The sequence below is a fragment of the Cherax quadricarinatus genome, chromosome 24, assembly GCF_038502225.1.
Source record: "Cherax quadricarinatus isolate ZL_2023a chromosome 24, ASM3850222v1, whole genome shotgun sequence".
Lineage (NCBI taxonomy): Eukaryota > Metazoa > Arthropoda > Malacostraca > Decapoda > Parastacidae > Cherax > Cherax quadricarinatus.
The window spans coordinates 11,893,221-11,910,436 of record NC_091315.1 but is presented as its reverse complement, the minus strand read 5'-3'; the positions used below and the strand labels follow the sequence as shown (position 1 = coordinate 11,910,436).

Here is a 17,216-nt window from a genome sequence, read left to right as displayed (position 1 = left end):
GCGGGGTTTGATTAACTGCTGGAGCAGAATCCTCTATTTCCATAGGGGTAGTCTCAAGGGGCTTTCCAGGAGAAAACGAAGCATCTTTCACATCTATTGGTGTATCTTGAGATTCCACACTAATTGGGATTTCAACTGGGGCTAAATGTCTTGTAGATACTGTAGTCTCTTCACCATTTTGGTAGCGAATGTGGGCGTAATGTGGATTAGCTTGCAGGAGCTCTACCTCTTCCACTAAAGGATCCGTCTTGTTCATCCTACGGTGACTCTTCAGGAGAACGGGTCCAGGATGACATAACCAAGTGGGCACGGAGGCTCCCGTAGAGGAACGACGTGAATAGTTGAGGAGTCTTTCATGAGGGGTTGCATTAGTAGCTGTGCACAGCAGTGATCTAATAGAGTGAAGAGCATCAGGTAGGACAGTTTGCCAGTGTTGAATAGGTAGATTGCGCGACTTCAATGTCATTGTAACTGCCTTCCATATAGTACCATTGAACCGCTCCACTTGACCATTGCCTTGAGGGTTGTAGCTTGTTGTTCTGCTGCAGGCAATACCTTTGCTAGCCAAAAACTCCTGAAGTTCGTTACTCATGAACGAGGATCCCCTGTCTGAATGGATATAAGCTGGCATACCAAAAATAGAGAACAACTGTGAAAGACAACTAATAACAGTTGAAGCAGCCATATTTGCACAGGGGAATACAAAGGGAAACCTTGAATATTCATCTACTATGTTAAGGAAATACCTATTCTGATTTGTGCTTGGTAGAGGTCCTTTGAAATCTATATTCAATCTTTCGAAAGGCTGGGTGGATTTTATGAGATGAGTCTTCTCTGGCTGATGAAAGTTTGGCTTGCACTCTGCACATACTCTGCATGCTCTGATCACTTGTCGCACATCTTCCACTGAGTAGGGCATGTTCTTTGATTTGACAAAATGGTACAGGCGTGTAACTCCTGGGTGACACAAAGCCTTGTGGAGAGCTGAGAGTGATTGCAAATCATGACATGCTGCTCCACAGTGGGACCTAGAGAATGCATCAGGTGAGATGTTCTCTTGACCCGGTCGGTACAGAATATCAAAGTCATAACACGATAGTTCCATCCTCCAGCGTAATATCTTGTCATTCTTTATCCTACTTTTGTGCTTCTTGTCGAACATATACATCACGGACCGTTGGTCAGTCCTTATGGTGAAATGTCTACCAGTTAAATAATGCCTCCAGTGGCGAACTGCTTCTATGATGGCCTGGGCTTCCTTTTCTACAGCAGCATAACATTTCTCTGATCCTTGAAAAGTTCTCGAAAAGAAGGCTACTGGTCGTCCTGCCTGAGATAAGACTGCAGCAATGGCAATGTCAGATGCATCCGTTTCCACTTCGAATGGTAGGGACTCATCAATGGCTTGAACTACTGAGTTTTCAATGTCCTGTTTGAGAGTATGGAAAGCGGCTTCTGCTTCCTTTGTCACAGGAAATGTGGTAGCACTCAATGGGCGGACTTTACTTGAATAGTTGTAGATCCATTGTGAGTAATAAGCAAAGAGACCAAGAGTTCTTCGGAGTGACTTTTTGTCTTGAGGCATTGGAAGTTCCCGTAGAGGTCGTAGTCGTTCAGGGTCTGGGAATATTGAACCTCCTTCCACTACATAACCAAGGATGCTAAGCCTTTTAGTTGAAAAAGTGCACTTTTCCTCATTGTAACTGATATTTTTCTTCTTGGCGGCTTCCAAAAACTTATCAAGGTTTGCATCATGTTCCTCCTGGGTCTTGCCACAAATGGTAACATTATCTAAATACGCGTAAGTTCCCATGAGTTGCTCTTCCTGAATGAGTGAATCCATAATTCGTTGGAAGCAGGCTACCCCATTGGTGACTCCAAAAGGGACTCTGGTAAACTGATACAGGCCATCACTAGCCTGAAACGCTGTGTATGGTTTATCTTCATTCCTTATAGGGACTTGATGATAGGCACTCTGTAGATCAATTGTGCTAAACACATAGTACTGAGCAATTTTGTTCACTGTATCGTCAATTCGAGGTAGAGGGTACCCATCAAGAAGTGTAAATTTGTTGATTGTCTCAGAGTAATCGATAGCCAGTCTCCGTTTCCTATAACCATCTTTAACAACAACAACCTGTGCACGCCAAGGGGAATCACTCGGTTCTATAATACCCTCCTTCAGCAGCCTCTGAGTTTCTTTCTCAATGAACATCCGATCCTCATAAGAATAGCGGCGTGACTTAGCTGATATAGGATGGCAATCCGCGGTAAGATTTGCAAACAGCTTTGGTGGGTCTACCCTTAAAGTGCTAAGTCCACAGACAACAAGAGGAGGCAGTTCACCTCCATATGTTAAGGTGACACTACCATGCAGCTTCTGAAAGTCCTGACCAAGGATAACATCAGAGCACAGTTGTGGCAGAATAGCTAAATGTACATCTTGATAATCCTTTCCATTAACTCTGAGATTTACCTTACAAAACCCTAAGGTCTGAATAGAGAGAGATGTTGATGCCATGGATACGGTACCTGATGAGTGATGTAGAGTCAAGGAGAGCCGTTTAACTAAGTCAAGGTTGATGAAACTCTCTGAGCTGCCACTATCAATAAGACCATCTACTTCTGTTCCTTTGATGAATACTTTCACAACTGCCTTTGACAGTGAATTTGGAGTAGCCGCAGAAGTCACTGTTGCTAGAGTCGCATGATCACTGGAATGTGTGGAGGCACTAGCTCTTGTTGATGCCTTAGCACGACATACTTTAGCAAAGTGACCTTTCTTGTGGCATTTATGGCACATTGCTTCACGAGCAGGACACTTTGGACGTGGATGTCTTGAAAAACCACAAAAGAAACACACCGTACCTGCTGCTGCTGTCACTGAGGCAGGTTCCACAGTAACTTCATTGCAAGAGTCTTGGTCAGGAATTGCAGCACTTACCACTCGAGAAGGCTGAGTGGTACTGTATACTTCAGAATTCTTCTGGGCTGAATCTAGAGCTCTTGCCTGGTCAAAGGCAGCGGCTAAGTCGAGAGTTTTATTCTCCAATAAACGCTGCCTTATTATTGGTGATTGCAGGCCACTGATAAAAGCATCCCTGATGGACTCTTCACAATACTGAGCAGCTGTCACTGCTTGGAAGTGACAGTCCTTACCTAAAATTTTCAGTGCTTGAAAGTATTCCTCTAAGGATTCATCAATCTGCTGGCGGCGAGTTGCAAGGCGATAGCGTGCAAAGATTTCATTTGTAGGTTTAATATACTGAGACTTGAGGGTTTTGATAGCATCTTCGTAGGTATTACACTCAGAAATAGCCTCGTATATCTTAGGTGACACAAAATTGATGAGCAGACTTAGTTTATCTAGATCTTCTTTAGGAAGGGCTCCCAAGAAGTTTTCGAAAGTCTTAAACCAGTGCTTCCATTCCTGAGCAGCCGTTGATAAGCTGGGGTCACAGTCTAGCCTCTCAGGTTTCAGTAAACGCTCCATGTTGTGATGTAGTCTAGCGCAGGATCACCACCAGGTAGCCCAGGATTCTATGTTCAATAAATTGTTGTGATAGAAACACAGGCCTTATCTCTAGGCTTTATTGAACATAGAATCTTCATAGTACTTCTGCAACAACAAAATATAATGACTAGTACATCTAATAACGGCTTCTACAGGGATGGTGATGTCTTGCATATGTCAAGAGAAAAGTTATAACTACAGGCCACATATTTAAACTCACCATGTAATCTGCATCACTGATAAATGGATATAGTAGGAGAGAATCACACACCATGTGTTGGGGCCCATGACACACACCAAACTGTTGTTGTTGTTAAGGGCCACGAGAGGTGGTGCAGTATTATCCTGCTGCTGCTCCCCACAGGACCAGTATCACTACAGAGTCACTACGCTCTTTCCGTATATTTGACGAAGGATACCACGTTCTGCTGTCCCATTTTATGTAAGTCTGAATTAATTTATATATGAAATACACATTGTTGCTAACACGTGGTTGTGGTGTTGCAGGCAGTGTTACCAGACTGTCGCATTCAAAACTTCACGTCAGACTGGAATAGTGGAGTGTACCTGAGCGCTCTGCTGGACTATTGCAAGCCTGGGCTCCACACTAACTGGAGGAATCTCAACCCTCGTAACTCGTTAGTACCACCTCTCATCTCTGACTACTTATAACGATATAACACTTAACATTTGCACATATAGATTTAAAGTATGCAAATATTGTGAACAAGGGGTACAAGATGCAAACCAACCTGGGGGGGGGGGAGTTGAGTGATAGCTCCAAACCTTACGTGTTGCAATGAATATATCAGGAGCTTGCAGTAATGCAGAAAAGAGAAGGAGGTTCAAGCAGATACTACCACAGGGAACGCCTTTGCTCACTCCAGCAAAGGCGTTCCCTGTGATCGTATCTGCTTGGACCCTCTCTTCTTTTCTGCAACATTGTAAACTTCTGATGTGTTGATTGGAACACGAAAGGCCTAGAGCTATCATTCAGCTTCCCACGTGGTTGGTTTGCATCTTGTAAGCTAATGTGGTCGTAGTAATACGACTGGTTTAAGCTAAGTGTGTTGTGGTTGCAGGGTTGAAAACTGCAAGAATGCCATGGAGATCGCCAGAGCAGAGTTCAACATCCCTATGGTGCTTGACCCAGAGATCCTGGCCTCTCCCTACCTGGACGACCTCTCTGGCATGACCTACCTCTCGTACTTCATGAAGGAGGGCGGGCCAGGCTACAAAGCCACCCTCAACTGGGTGCAGAAACAGCTGCCTGACAGAAAGATTAGGAACTTCACGGTAAGTGTGTGCAAGATTCGGAACTTCACGGTAAGTGTGTGTAAGATTCGGAACTTCACGGTGTGTGTAAGATTCGGAACTTCACGGTAAGTGTGTGTAAGATTCGGAACTTCACGGTAAGTGTGTGTAAGATTCGGAACTTTACGGTAAGTGTGTGTAAGATTAGGAACTTCATGGTAAGTGTGCGTAAGATTAGGAACTTTACGGTAAGTGTGTGTAAGATTAGGAACTTCACGGTAAGTGTGTGTAAGATTAGGAACTTCACGGTAAGTGTGTGTAAGATTCGGAACTTCACGGTAAGTGTGTGTAAGATTCGGAACTTCACGGTAAGTGTGTGTAAGATTAGGACTTCACGGTAAGTGTGTGTAAGATTCGGAACTTCACGGTAAGTGTGTGTAAGATTAGGACTTCACGGTAAGTGTGTGTAAGATTAGGAACTTCACGGTAAGTGTGTGTAAGATTAGGAACTTCACGGTAAGTGTGTGTAAGATTAGGAACTTCACGGTAAGTGTGTGTAAGATTAGGAACTTCACGGTAAGTGTGTGTAAGATTAGGAACTTCACGGTAAGTGTGTGTAAGATTAGGAACTTCACGGTAAGTGTGTGTAAGATTAGGAACTTGACGGTAAGTGTGTGTAAGATTAGGAGCTTCACGGTAAGTGTGTGTGTGTGTGTAAGATTACGAACATCACGGTAAGTGTGTGTAAGATTAGGAACTTCACGGTAAGTGTGTGTAAGATTAGGAACTTCACGGTAAGTGTGTGTAAGATTAGGAACTTGACGGTAAGTGTGTGTAAGATTAGGAGCTTCACGGTAAGTGTGTGTGTGTGTGTAAGATTACGAACATCACGGTAAGTGTGTGTAAGATTAGGAACTTCACGGTAAGTGTGTGTAAGATTAGGAACTTCACGGTAAGTGTGTGTAAGATTAGGAACTTGACGGTAAGTGTGTGTAAGATTAGGAACTTGACGGTAAGTGTGTGTAAGATTAGGAGCTTCACGGTAAGTGTGTGTGTGTGTGTAAGATTACGAACATCACGGTAAGTGTGTGTAAGATTAGGAACTTCACGGTAAGTGTGTGTAAGATTAGGAACTTCACGGTAAGTGTGTGTAAGATTAGGAACTTGACGGTAAGTGTGTGTAAGATTAGGAACTTGACGGTAAGTGTGTGTAAGATTAGGAACTTGACGGTAAGTGTGTGTAAGATTAGGAACTTCACGGTAAGTGTGTGTAAGATTAGGAACTTCACGGTAAGTGTGTGTAAGATTCGGAACTTTACGGTAAGTGTAAGATTAGGAACTTCACGGTAAGTGTGTGTAAGATTAGGAACTTCACGGTAAGTGTAAGATTAGGAACTTCACGGTAAGTGTGTGTAAGATTAGGAACTTCACGGTAAGTGTGTGTAAGATTAGGAACTTCACGGTAAGTGTGTGTAAGATTAGGAACTTCACGATAAGTGTGTGTAAGATTAGGAACTTCACGGTAAGTGTGTGTAAGATTACGAACATCACGGTAAGTGTGTATAAGATTAGGAACTTCACGGTAAGTGTGTGTAAGATTAGGAGCTTCACGGTAAGTGTGTGTGTGTGTGTGTGTGTGTGTGTGTGTGTGTGTGTGTGTAAGATTCGGAACTTGACGGTAAGTGTGTGTAAGATTAGGAGCTTCACGGTAAGTGTGTGTGTGTGTAAGATTACGAACATCACGGTAAGTGTGTGTAAGATTAGGAACTTCACGGTAAGTGTGTGTAAGATTAGGAACTTCACGGTAAGTGTGTGTAAGATTAGGAACTTGACGGTAAGTGTGTGTAAGATTAGGAGCTTCACGGTAAGTGTGTGTGTGTGTAAGATTACGAACATCACGGTAAGTGTGTGTAAGATTAGGAACTTCACGGTAAGTGTGTGTAAGATTAGGAACTTCACGGTAAGTGTGTGTAAGATTAGGAACTTGACGGTAAGTGTGTGTAAGATTAGGAGCTTCACGGTAAGTGTGTGTGTGTGTGTAAGATTACGAACTTCACGGTAAGTGTGTGTAAGATTAGGAACTTGACGGTAAGTGTGTGTAAGATTAGGAACTTCACGGTAAGTGTGTGTAAGATTAGGAACTTGACGGTAAGTGTGTGTAAGATTAGGAGCTTCACGGTAAGTGTGTGTGTGTGTAAGATTACGAACATCACGGTAAGTGTGTGTAAGATTAGGAACTTCACGGTAAGTGTGTGTAAGATTAGGAACTTCACGGTAAGTGTGTGTAAGATTAGGAACTTGACGGTAAGTGTGTGTAAGATTAGGAACTTGACGGTAAGTGTGTGTAAGATTAGGAACTTGACGGTAAGTGTGTGTAAGATTAGGAACTTGACGGTAAGTGTGTGTAAGATTAGGAACTTGACGGTAAGTGTGTGTAAGATTAGGAACTTGACGGTAAGTGTGTGTAAGATTAGGAACTTGACGGTAAGTGTGTGTAAGATTAGGAACTTGACGGTAAGTGTGTGTAAGATTAGGAACTTGACGGTAAGTGTGTGTAAGATTAGGAACTTGACGGTAAGTGTGTGTAAGATTAGGAACTTGACGGTAAGTGTGTGTAAGATTAGGAACTTGACGGTAAGTGTGTTCACACAAGTCAGTGTCACCGTGAGGAACTCAACACAGTCTAGCACTTCAGTAGTCTCACAGACACTGTGAGACTGATTTATAACGTCAAAACCGTGTTGTATTTTATGCAGTTCAGTACATACAAGTTTACTGTTTTCATTGATTCAACTAAAACCAGTTTTTCCATTAAAATGTGAATTATTACTCTGCCAAAAACATTAAAATACTTGTATATGTTAGTTCCTCTAGGTTCATCATATAATGAACAGATACTAAGCTTGAAGGATGAATGGAACAAAAACTTAAGCACTGTCATTATATTATACAGTGTATACAATATGATCACAGTAAACAGGTGATATCACAATATACAAAGTAACCACTGCGATAAAATAGTAAATTCTCCAGCGTTCCGTTATTTCTCATATTGTCAGGGAACTGAGAAATCACTCTAGTAACTATTATCAGATGGATTACTCTCGCAGTCAGTGTCATTGAAGCGAAGACTTCCGTTTGCTTGTACAATGGGTTAATATACAGAATGAGAATAAGTGGATGTGCCCACTATAGTGTTCCATCATGTAAACTTGACCACTGTCTCTTACAGAGTGACTGGAACGACGGGCTCAACCTGACGAGGCTGGTGAAGCAGCTGGGTGGACCAGTCCCTGGCTACAAGAACCTCAACTCAGACCCCAAGAACTGGGAGTCCAACCTTCAGTTAGGTATGTGCTTTCTCTTGCGAGGTAGTGTAGTTCTTGTATCATACCAGCGAGGTAGTGTAGTTCTTGTATCATACCAGCGAGGTAGTGTAGTTCTTGTATCATGCCAGCGAGGTAGTGTAGTTCTTGTATCATACCAGCGAGGTAGTGTAGTTCTTGTATCATACCAGCGAGGTAGCGTAGTTCTTGTATCATACCAGCGAGGTAGCGTAGTTCTTGTATCATGCCAGCGAGGTAGTGTAGTTCTTGTATCATACCAGCGAGGTAGTGTAGTTCTTGTATCATGCCAGCGAGGTAGTGTAGTTCTTGTATCATGCCAGCGAGGTAGTGTAGTTCTTGTATCATGCCAGCGAGGTAGTGTAGTTCTTGTATCATACCAGCGAGGAAGCTTGACCTTGTACACATGATATAATTTGACCTTGCCGTTGTTTCTCTGAGGTAGTCTGACCTTCCTGTTATTTTCCCTTTTGGTCAACCGACTTAATTCTGATATTTTGTTGTTCTTATAACTTTGGTAGTCCGATTTTTTTTACAGAGATTATTTTTCTTCAAAACAATGTTTTCCATATATATATATATATATATATATATATATATATATATATATATATATATATATATATATATATATATGTATAGGAATGTATAGTGAATGTATAGGAGCCTTTGAACCAAGTGAGAGAGTAATTGTGGTAGGGGACTTGAATGCTAAAGTAGGAGAAATTTTTAGAGAGGGTGTGGTAGGTAAGTTTGGGGTACCAGGTGTAAATGATAATGGGAGCCCTTTGATTGAACTTTGTATAGAAAGGGGTTTAGTTATAGGTAATACATATTTTAAGAAAAAGAGGATAAATAAGTATACACGATATGATGTAGGGCGAAATGACAGTAGTTTGTTGGATTATGTATTGGTAGATAAAAGACTGTTGAGTAGACTTCAGGATGTACATGTTTATAGAGGGGCCACAGATATATCAGATCACTTTCTAGTTGTAGCTACACTGAGAGTAAAAGGTAGATGGGATACAAGGAGAATAGAAGCATCAGGGAAGAGAGAGGTGAAGGTTTATAAACTAAAAGAGGAGGCAGTTAGGGTAAGATATAAACAGCTATTGGAGGATAGATGGGCTAATGAGAGCATAGGCAATGGGGTCGAAGAGGTATGGGGTAGGTTTAAAAATGTAGTGTTAGAGTGTTCAGCAGAAGTTTGTGGTTACAGGAAAGTGGGTGCAGGAGGGAAGAGGAGCGATTGGTGGAATGATGATGTAAAGAGAGTAGTAAGGGAGAAAAAGTTAGCATATGAGAAGTTTTTACAAAGTAGAAGTGATGCAAGGAGGGAAGAGTATATGGAGAAAAAGAGAGAAGTTAAGAGAGTGGTGAAGCAATGTAAAAAGAGAGCAAATGAGAGAGTGGGTGAGATGTTATCAACAAATTTTGTTGAAAATAAGAAAAAGTTTTGGAGTGAGATTAACAAGTTAAGAAAGCCTAGAGAACAAATGGATTTGTCAGTTAAAAATAGGAGAGGAGAGTTATTAAATGGAGAGTTAGAGGTATTGGGAAGATGGAAGGAATATTTTGAGGAATTGTTAAATGTTGATGAAGATAGGGAAGCTGTGATTTCGTGTATAGGGCAAGGAGGAATAACATCTTGTAGGAGTGAGGAAGAGCCAGTTGTGAGTGTGGGGGAAGTTCGTGAGGCAGTAGGTAAAATGAAAGGGGGTAAGGCAGCCGGGATTGATGGGATAAAGATAGAAATGTTAAAAGCAGGTGGGGATATAGTTTTGGAGTGGTTGGTGCAATTATTTAATAAATGTATGGAAGAAGGTAAGGTACCTAGGGATTGGCAGAGAGCATGCATAGTTCCTTTGTATAAAGGCAAAGGGGATAAAAGAGAGTGCAAAAATTATAGGGGGATAAGTCTGTTGAGTGTACCTGGTAAAGTGTATGGTAGAGTTATAATTGAAAGAATTAAGAGTAAGACGGAGAATAGGATAGCAGATGAACAAGGAGGCTTTAGGAAAGGTAGGGGGTGTGTGGACCAGGTGTTTACAGTGAAACATATAAGTGAACAGTATTTAGATAAGGCTAAAGAGGTCTTTGTGGCATTTATGGATTTGGAAAAGGCGTATGACAGGGTGGATAGGGGGGCAATGTGGCAGATGTTGCAAGTGTATGGTGTAGGAGGTAGGTTACTGAAAGCAGTGAAGAGTTTTTACGAGGATAGTGAGGCTCAAGTTAGAGTATGTAGGAAAGAGGGAAATTTTTTCCCAGTAAAAGTAGGCCTTAGACAAGGATGTGTGATGTCACCGTGGTTGTTTAATATATTTATAGATGGGGTTGTAAGAGAAGTAAATGCGAGGGTCTTGGCAAGAGGCGTGGAGTTAAAAGATAAAGAATCACACACAAAGTGGGAGTTGTCACAGCTGCTCTTTGCTGATGACACTGTGCTCTTGGGAGATTCTGAAGAGAAGTTGCAGAGATTGGTGGATGAATTTGGTAGGGTGTGCAAAAGAAGAAAATTAAAGGTGAATACAGGAAAGAGTAAGGTTATGAGGATAACAAAAAGATTAGGTGATGAAAGATTGAATATCAGATTGGAGGGAGAGAGTATGGAGGAGGTGAACGTATTCAGATATTTGGGAGTGGACGTGTCAGCAGATGGGTCTATGAAAGATGAGGTGAATCATAGAATTGATGAGGGAAAAAGAGTGAGTGGTGCACTTAGGAGTCTGTGGAGACAAAGAACTTTGTCCTTGGAGGCAAAGAGGGGAATGTATGAGAGTATAGTTTTACCAACGCTCTTATATGGGTGTGAAGCGTGGGTGATGAATGTTGCAGCGAGGAGAAGGCTGGAGGCAGTGGAGATGTCATGTCTGAGGGCAATGTGTGGTGTGAATATAATGCAGAGAATTCGTAGTTTGGAAGTTAGGAGGAGGTGCGGGATTACCAAAACTGTTGTCCAGAGGGCTGAGGAAGGGTTGTTGAGGTGGTTCGGACATGTAGAGAGAATGGAGCGAAACAGAATGACTTCAAGAGTGTATCAGTCTGTAGTGGAAGGAAGGCGGGGTAGGGGTCGGCCTAGGAAGGGTTGGAGGGAGGGGGTAAAGGAGGTTTTGTGTGCGAGGGGCTTGGACTTCCAGCAGGCATGCGTGAGCGTGTTTGATAGGAGTGAATGGAGACAAATGGTTTTTAATACTTGACGTGCTGTTGGAGTGTGAGCAAAGTAACATTTATGAAGGGATTCAGGGAAACCGGCAGGCCGGACTTGAGTCCTGGAGATGGGAAGTACAGTGCCTGCACTCTGAAGGAGGGGTGTTAATGTTGCAGTTTAAAAACTGTAGTGTAAAGCACCCTTCTGGCAAGACAGTGATGGAGTGAATGATGGTGAAAGTTTTTCTTTTTCGGGCCACCCTGCCTTGGTGGGAATCGGCCGGTGTGATAATAAAAAAAAAAAAAAAAAAAAAAAAATATATATATATATATATATATATATATATATATATATATATATATATCCGTGGGGAAGTGGAATAAGAATGTTTCCTCGGTAAGTCATGCGTGTTGTAAAAGTCAACTAAAATGCCGGGAACAATGGGCTAGTAACCCCTTTTCCTGTAATAATTACTAAAAAGAATAAGAAGAAAATTGCCAAGAAGTGGACTAGTTTGGGAGTGTGTGTAAAGGTAGAAAGTTGAAAGTGAACATAGAAAAGAGTAAGGTGATGAGGGTATCAAATGATTTAGATAAAGAAAAATTAGATATCAAATTTGGGAGGAGGAGTATGGAAGAAGTGAATGTTTTCAGATACTTGGGAGGTGACGTGTCGGCGGATGGATTTATGAAGGATGAGGTTAATCATAGAATTGATGAGGGAAAAAAGGTGAGTGGTGCGTTGAGGTATATGTGGAGTCAAAAAATATTATCTATGGAGGCAAAGAAGGGAATGTATGAAAGTACAGTAGTACCAACACTCTTATATGGGTGTGAAGCTTGGGTGGTAAATGCAGCAGCGAGGAGACGGTTGGAGGCAGTGGAGATGTCCTGTCTAAGGGCAATGTGTGGTGTAAATATTATGCAGAAAATTCGGAGTGTGGAAATTATGAGAAGGTGTGGAGTTAATAAAAGTATCAGAGGGCTGAAGAGGGGTTGTTGAGGTGGTTTGGTCATTTAGAGAGAATGGATCAAAGTAGAATGACATGGAGAGCGTATAAATCTGTAGGGGAAGGAATGCGGGTTAGGGGTCGTCCTTGAAAAGGTTGGAGGGAGGGGGTAAAGGAGGAGGTGTGGGCGAGGGGCTTGGACTTCCAGCAAGCGTGCGTGAGCGTGTTAGATAGGAGTGAATGGAGACAAATGGTATTTGGGACCTGACGATCTGTTGGATTGTGAGCAGGGTAATATTTAGTGAAGGGATTCAGGGAAACCAGTTACTTTTGTATAGCCAAACTTGAGTACAGGAAATGGGAAGTACAATGCCTGCACTCTAAAGGAGGAGTTTGAGATATTGGCAGTTTGGAGGGACGTATTGTATAATTTTATACGTATATACTTCTAAACTGTTGTATTCTGAGCGCCTCTGCAAAAACAGTGATTATGTGTGAGTGATGTGAAAGTGTTGAATGATGATGAAAGTATTTTCTTTTTGGGGATTTTCTTTCATTTTGGGTCACCCTGCCTCGGTGGGAGACGGCCGACTTGTTGAAATATATATATATATATATATATATATATATATATATATATATATATATATATATATATATATATATATATATATATATATATATATATATATATATTTTGCACGAGCAAAAAACTCTGAACGTATTTGTTTGGACCTCCTCTGTTCTGCAACATTGCAAGCTCCTGATGTGTTGATTGCAACACGAAAGACCTAGAGCTATCATTCAACCCCCCTTTCTGTGGTTTTTTACACATTGTTATGTAAACATGTGTTTTTCAGGTATCGAGGGAGGGAGGAAGCTGGGCGTGGAGCCAGTGTTGGCGGCGGCAGACATGGCTAGACAAGACGTGGAGTCCCTGGCTAACATGGGTTACATTGCTCACTACCAGTGGATCAGACCCAGGGACTCTCCTGCTGACACCGTCGCTGTCAAGTGTGACCTTGACAACGTCAGGGTCAACAACCCGGTAAGTCTCAACTCCTCTATTAACTAGATGAATCAGTCACTGCGCGATCCCAGAAAGGTATCAGTGTATTGCATAACCACAGTCCCCTGTACGTCATTGATCCGAGAATGGTATCCCAGTATTGCATAACCACAGTCCCCTGTACGTCATTGATCCGAGAATGGTATCCCAGTATTGCATAACCACAGTCCCCTGTACGTCATTGATCCGAGAATGGTATCCCAATATTGCGTAACCACAGTCCCCTGTAAGTCAGTGATCCGAGAATGGTATCCCAGTATTGCATAACCACAGTCCCCTGTACGTCATTGATCCGAGAATGGTATCCCAATATTGCGTAACCACAGTCCCCTGTAAGTCAGTGATCCGAGAATGGTATCCCAGTATTGCATAACCACAGTCCCCTGTACGTCATTGATCCGAGAATGGTATCCCAATATTGCGTAACCACAGTCCCCTGTAAGTCAGTGATCCGAGAATGGTATCCCAGTATTGCATAACCACAGTCCCCTGTACGTCATTGATCCGAGAATGGTATCCCAGTATTGCATAACCACAGTCCCCTGTACGTCATTGATCCAAGAATGGTATACCAGTATTGCATAACCACAGTCACCTGTACGTCATTGATCCAAGAATGGTATCCCAGTATTGCATAACCACAGTCCCCTGTACGTCATTGATCCAAGAATGGTATACCAGTATTGCATAACCACAGTCACCTGTACGTCAGTGATTCAAGAATGGTATCCCAGTATTGCATAACCACAGTCCCCTGTACGTCATTGATCCAAGAATGGTATACCAGTATTGCATAACCACAGTCCCCTGTACGTCATTGATCCAAGAATGGTATCCCAGTATTGCATAACCACGGTCCTTGAACGTCAATACACACGATTAGTAGTAAATTAGGACGTACACAGATCAGTTCTATTTGTAACCTTCTATTAAGAAACACCAGCTGTGAAGGTCAGCTAACAAGGCAGTCTCTTGTTATCTCAGAGAGACCATTATCCTAAAATACACCAGCACATTAAGTTTGAAGCCGCTCGGAAGTTGCATTATCAAGTTGCAACACTGAAGGGTTGAAACTAATCAGATGCGATGCTCAGAAATTGGGACCTGTACACAGGTCACAGTTAATTCAATTTTCCCCAAGTAAGACTGAAAGTACATAATTTTTCTCTACAGTAGGTCCTACTGTAGGATATAACGGTAGTTAATGAGTCTGCGAACAAAGTTCTCACGCTGTCCGTTATGAGTACCTGTGTATGTGGAGGTGCCTGTGGTGCCGGCGTCACCTGTGTAGTGGAGGGGTGGTAGTAGTAACTGTGTACAGCAGATGTGGTAGTAGTACCTGTGTGCAGCCGGGGTGGTTGTAGTACCTATGTACAGCAGGACCGGTGGTACCTGTGTACAGCAGGGGTGGTAGTACCTATGTACAGCAGGGGTGGTAGTACCTGTGTACAGCAGGGGTGGTAGTACCTATGTACAGCAGGGGTGGTAGTACCTGTGTACAGCAGGGGTGGTAGTACCTATGTACAGCAGGGGTGGTAGTACCTGTGTACAGCAGGGGTGGTAGTACCTGTGTACAGCAGGGGTGGTAGTACCTGTGTACAGCAGGGGTGGTAGTACCTGTGTACAGCAGGGGTGGTAGTACCTGTGTACAGCAAGGGTGGTAGTACCTTTGTACAGCATGGGTGGTAGTACCTGTGTACAGCTGGGGTGGTAGTACCTGTGTACAGCAGGGGTGGTAGTACCTGTGTACAGCTGGGGTGGTAGTACCTGTGTACAGCAGGGGTGGTAGTACCTATGTACAGCAGGGGTGGTAGTACCTGTGTACAGCAGGGGTGGTAGTACCTGTGTACAGCAGGGGTGGTAGTACCTGTGTACAGCAGGGGTTGTAGTACCTGTGTACAGCAGGGGTGGTAGTACCTGTGTACAGCAGGGGTGGTAGTACCTGTGTACAGCAGGGGTGGTAGTACCTGTGTACAGCAGGGGTGGTAGTACCTGTGTACAGCAGGGGTGGTAGTACCTATGTACAGCAGGGGTGGTAGTACCTGTGTACAGCAGGGGTGGTAGTACCTGTGTACAGCAGGGGTGGTAGTACCTGTGTACAGCAGGGGTGGTAGTACCTGTGTACAGCAGGGGTGGTGGGAAACTAGGAATGCTAGGATAATGTTTATCACCAGTTACCTGTAGTCTTCTGGAGATCACTGCCCCCGCGCCCCGGTCCCAGACCAGGCTTCTTGGTTGTTGGCCTAACTGATCAGTCTGTCGGTGCCCACAGTCCAGCGTATTCACCACAGCCCGGTTAATAAGGAACTGATTTGTTGAATTTATCGCGTTCCCCTTTATAGACTCCTAAGGTAAGTCCCCATATGTATGAAGGGAGGATGTTGGCGCCTTGTCTGAGTTTATACGAACTATGAACGTTCTCTGTACATGTTCCATTTCTGCAGTTCCGTCTGCCTCGAAGGAGACCGTTAGTACTCAGCAATATTCCAGTCTGGAGAGTATGACTGACTTGTCATTGGCTTGGCATCTTTTGTTTTGAAAGTTCTAGTTATCCGACCTATCACTATCCTTTTAGTTTCAATAGTAACTTTGCTGTGCTCCTTGAACGTGAGATGTGACATTATCACTCTCAGGTCTCTCACATTAGAATTACGTTCTCTTGAATGATTTTCAGTTTGTGTTGTACTCCCATCTTGTTATTGTATCTTCACTCCTTCCATAACGTAGCAACTGAAAACTGTCTGCGTTCAATATCACATTGTCAGTGGTACTATCACCACGATCCTCACAAGTGCTGATAAAACCTCCACGATTTTCACAGGTGGTGCTAGAACACCCTACGATTTTCACAGGTGGTGCTAGAACACCCCACGATTTTCACAGGTGGTGCTAGAACACCCCACGATTTTCACAGGTGGTGCTAGAACACCCCACGATCCTCATAGGTGATGCTAGAACCCCCACGATCCTCGCAAGTGGTGCTAGCACCTTCACGATTCTCACAGGTGGTGTTAGAACCCCCACGATCCTCACAGGTGGTGCAAACACCTCCACGATTCTCAGAGATGGTGCTAGAACCCCCACGATCTTCACAGGTGGTGCTAGAACCCCCACGACCCTCACAGGTGGTCCTACCACCTCCACGATCCTTACAGATGGTGCTAGCACCTCCACAATCCTCACAGGCGGTGCTAGCACCTACATGATCCTCACAGGTGGTGCTAACACCTCTACGTCCTCACAGGTGGTTCTAACACCTCCAAGATCCTCACAGGTGGTGCTAACACCTCCACGATCCTCACAGGTGAAGCTAACACCTTCACGATCCTTACAGGTGGTGCTAGAACCTCCACGATCCTCACAGGTGGTGCTACCACCTTCTCGATCCTCACAGGTGGTGCTAACACCTCCACGATCCTCACAGGTGGCCCTAACACCTCCAAGATCGTCACAGGTGGTGCTAAAACCTCCACGATCCTCACAGGTGGTGCTAGAATCTCCACGATCCTCACAGGTGGTGCTAGGACCTCCACGATCCTCAGAGGTGGTGCTAACACCTCCAAGATCCTCAGATGGTGCTAGAACCTCCACGATCCTCACAGGTGGTGCTAAAACCTCCACGATCCTCACAGGTGGTGCTAGAACCTCCACGATCCTCACAGGTAGTGCTAACACCTCCACGATCTTCACAGGTGGTGCTAACACCTCCACGATCCTCACAGGTGGTGCTAACACCTCCACGATTATCACAGATGGTGCTAGAACATACAAGATCATTACAGATGGTGCTAACACTTCCACGATCCTCACAGGTGGTGCTAGAACCTCCACGATCCTTAAAGATGGTGCTAATACCTTCACGATCCTCACAGGTGGTGCCAACACCTCCACGATCCTCACAGGTGGTGCTAACACCTCCACGATCATCACAG

The 17,216-nt window shown here is 43.6% G+C and overlaps 1 protein-coding gene across 4 annotated transcripts in view; it reads left to right on the top strand.

Annotated features, from left to right (window-relative positions):
• jbug (filamin-type immunoglobulin domains fbug) overlaps positions 1-17,216 on the top strand; it is a 495,234-nt gene that overhangs the window by 150,530 nt on the left and 327,488 nt on the right. For all 4 annotated transcript variants that reach the window (XM_070088188.1, XM_070088189.1, XM_070088185.1 and 1 more), the window contains 4 exons: positions 4,022-4,152; positions 4,597-4,810; positions 8,001-8,118; positions 13,076-13,263. In XM_070088188.1, coding sequence (XP_069944289.1) covers positions 4,022-4,152; positions 4,597-4,810; positions 8,001-8,118; positions 13,076-13,263 — 651 coding nt within the window. The remainder of the gene's footprint in view (positions 1-4,021; positions 4,153-4,596; positions 4,811-8,000; positions 8,119-13,075; positions 13,264-17,216) is intronic.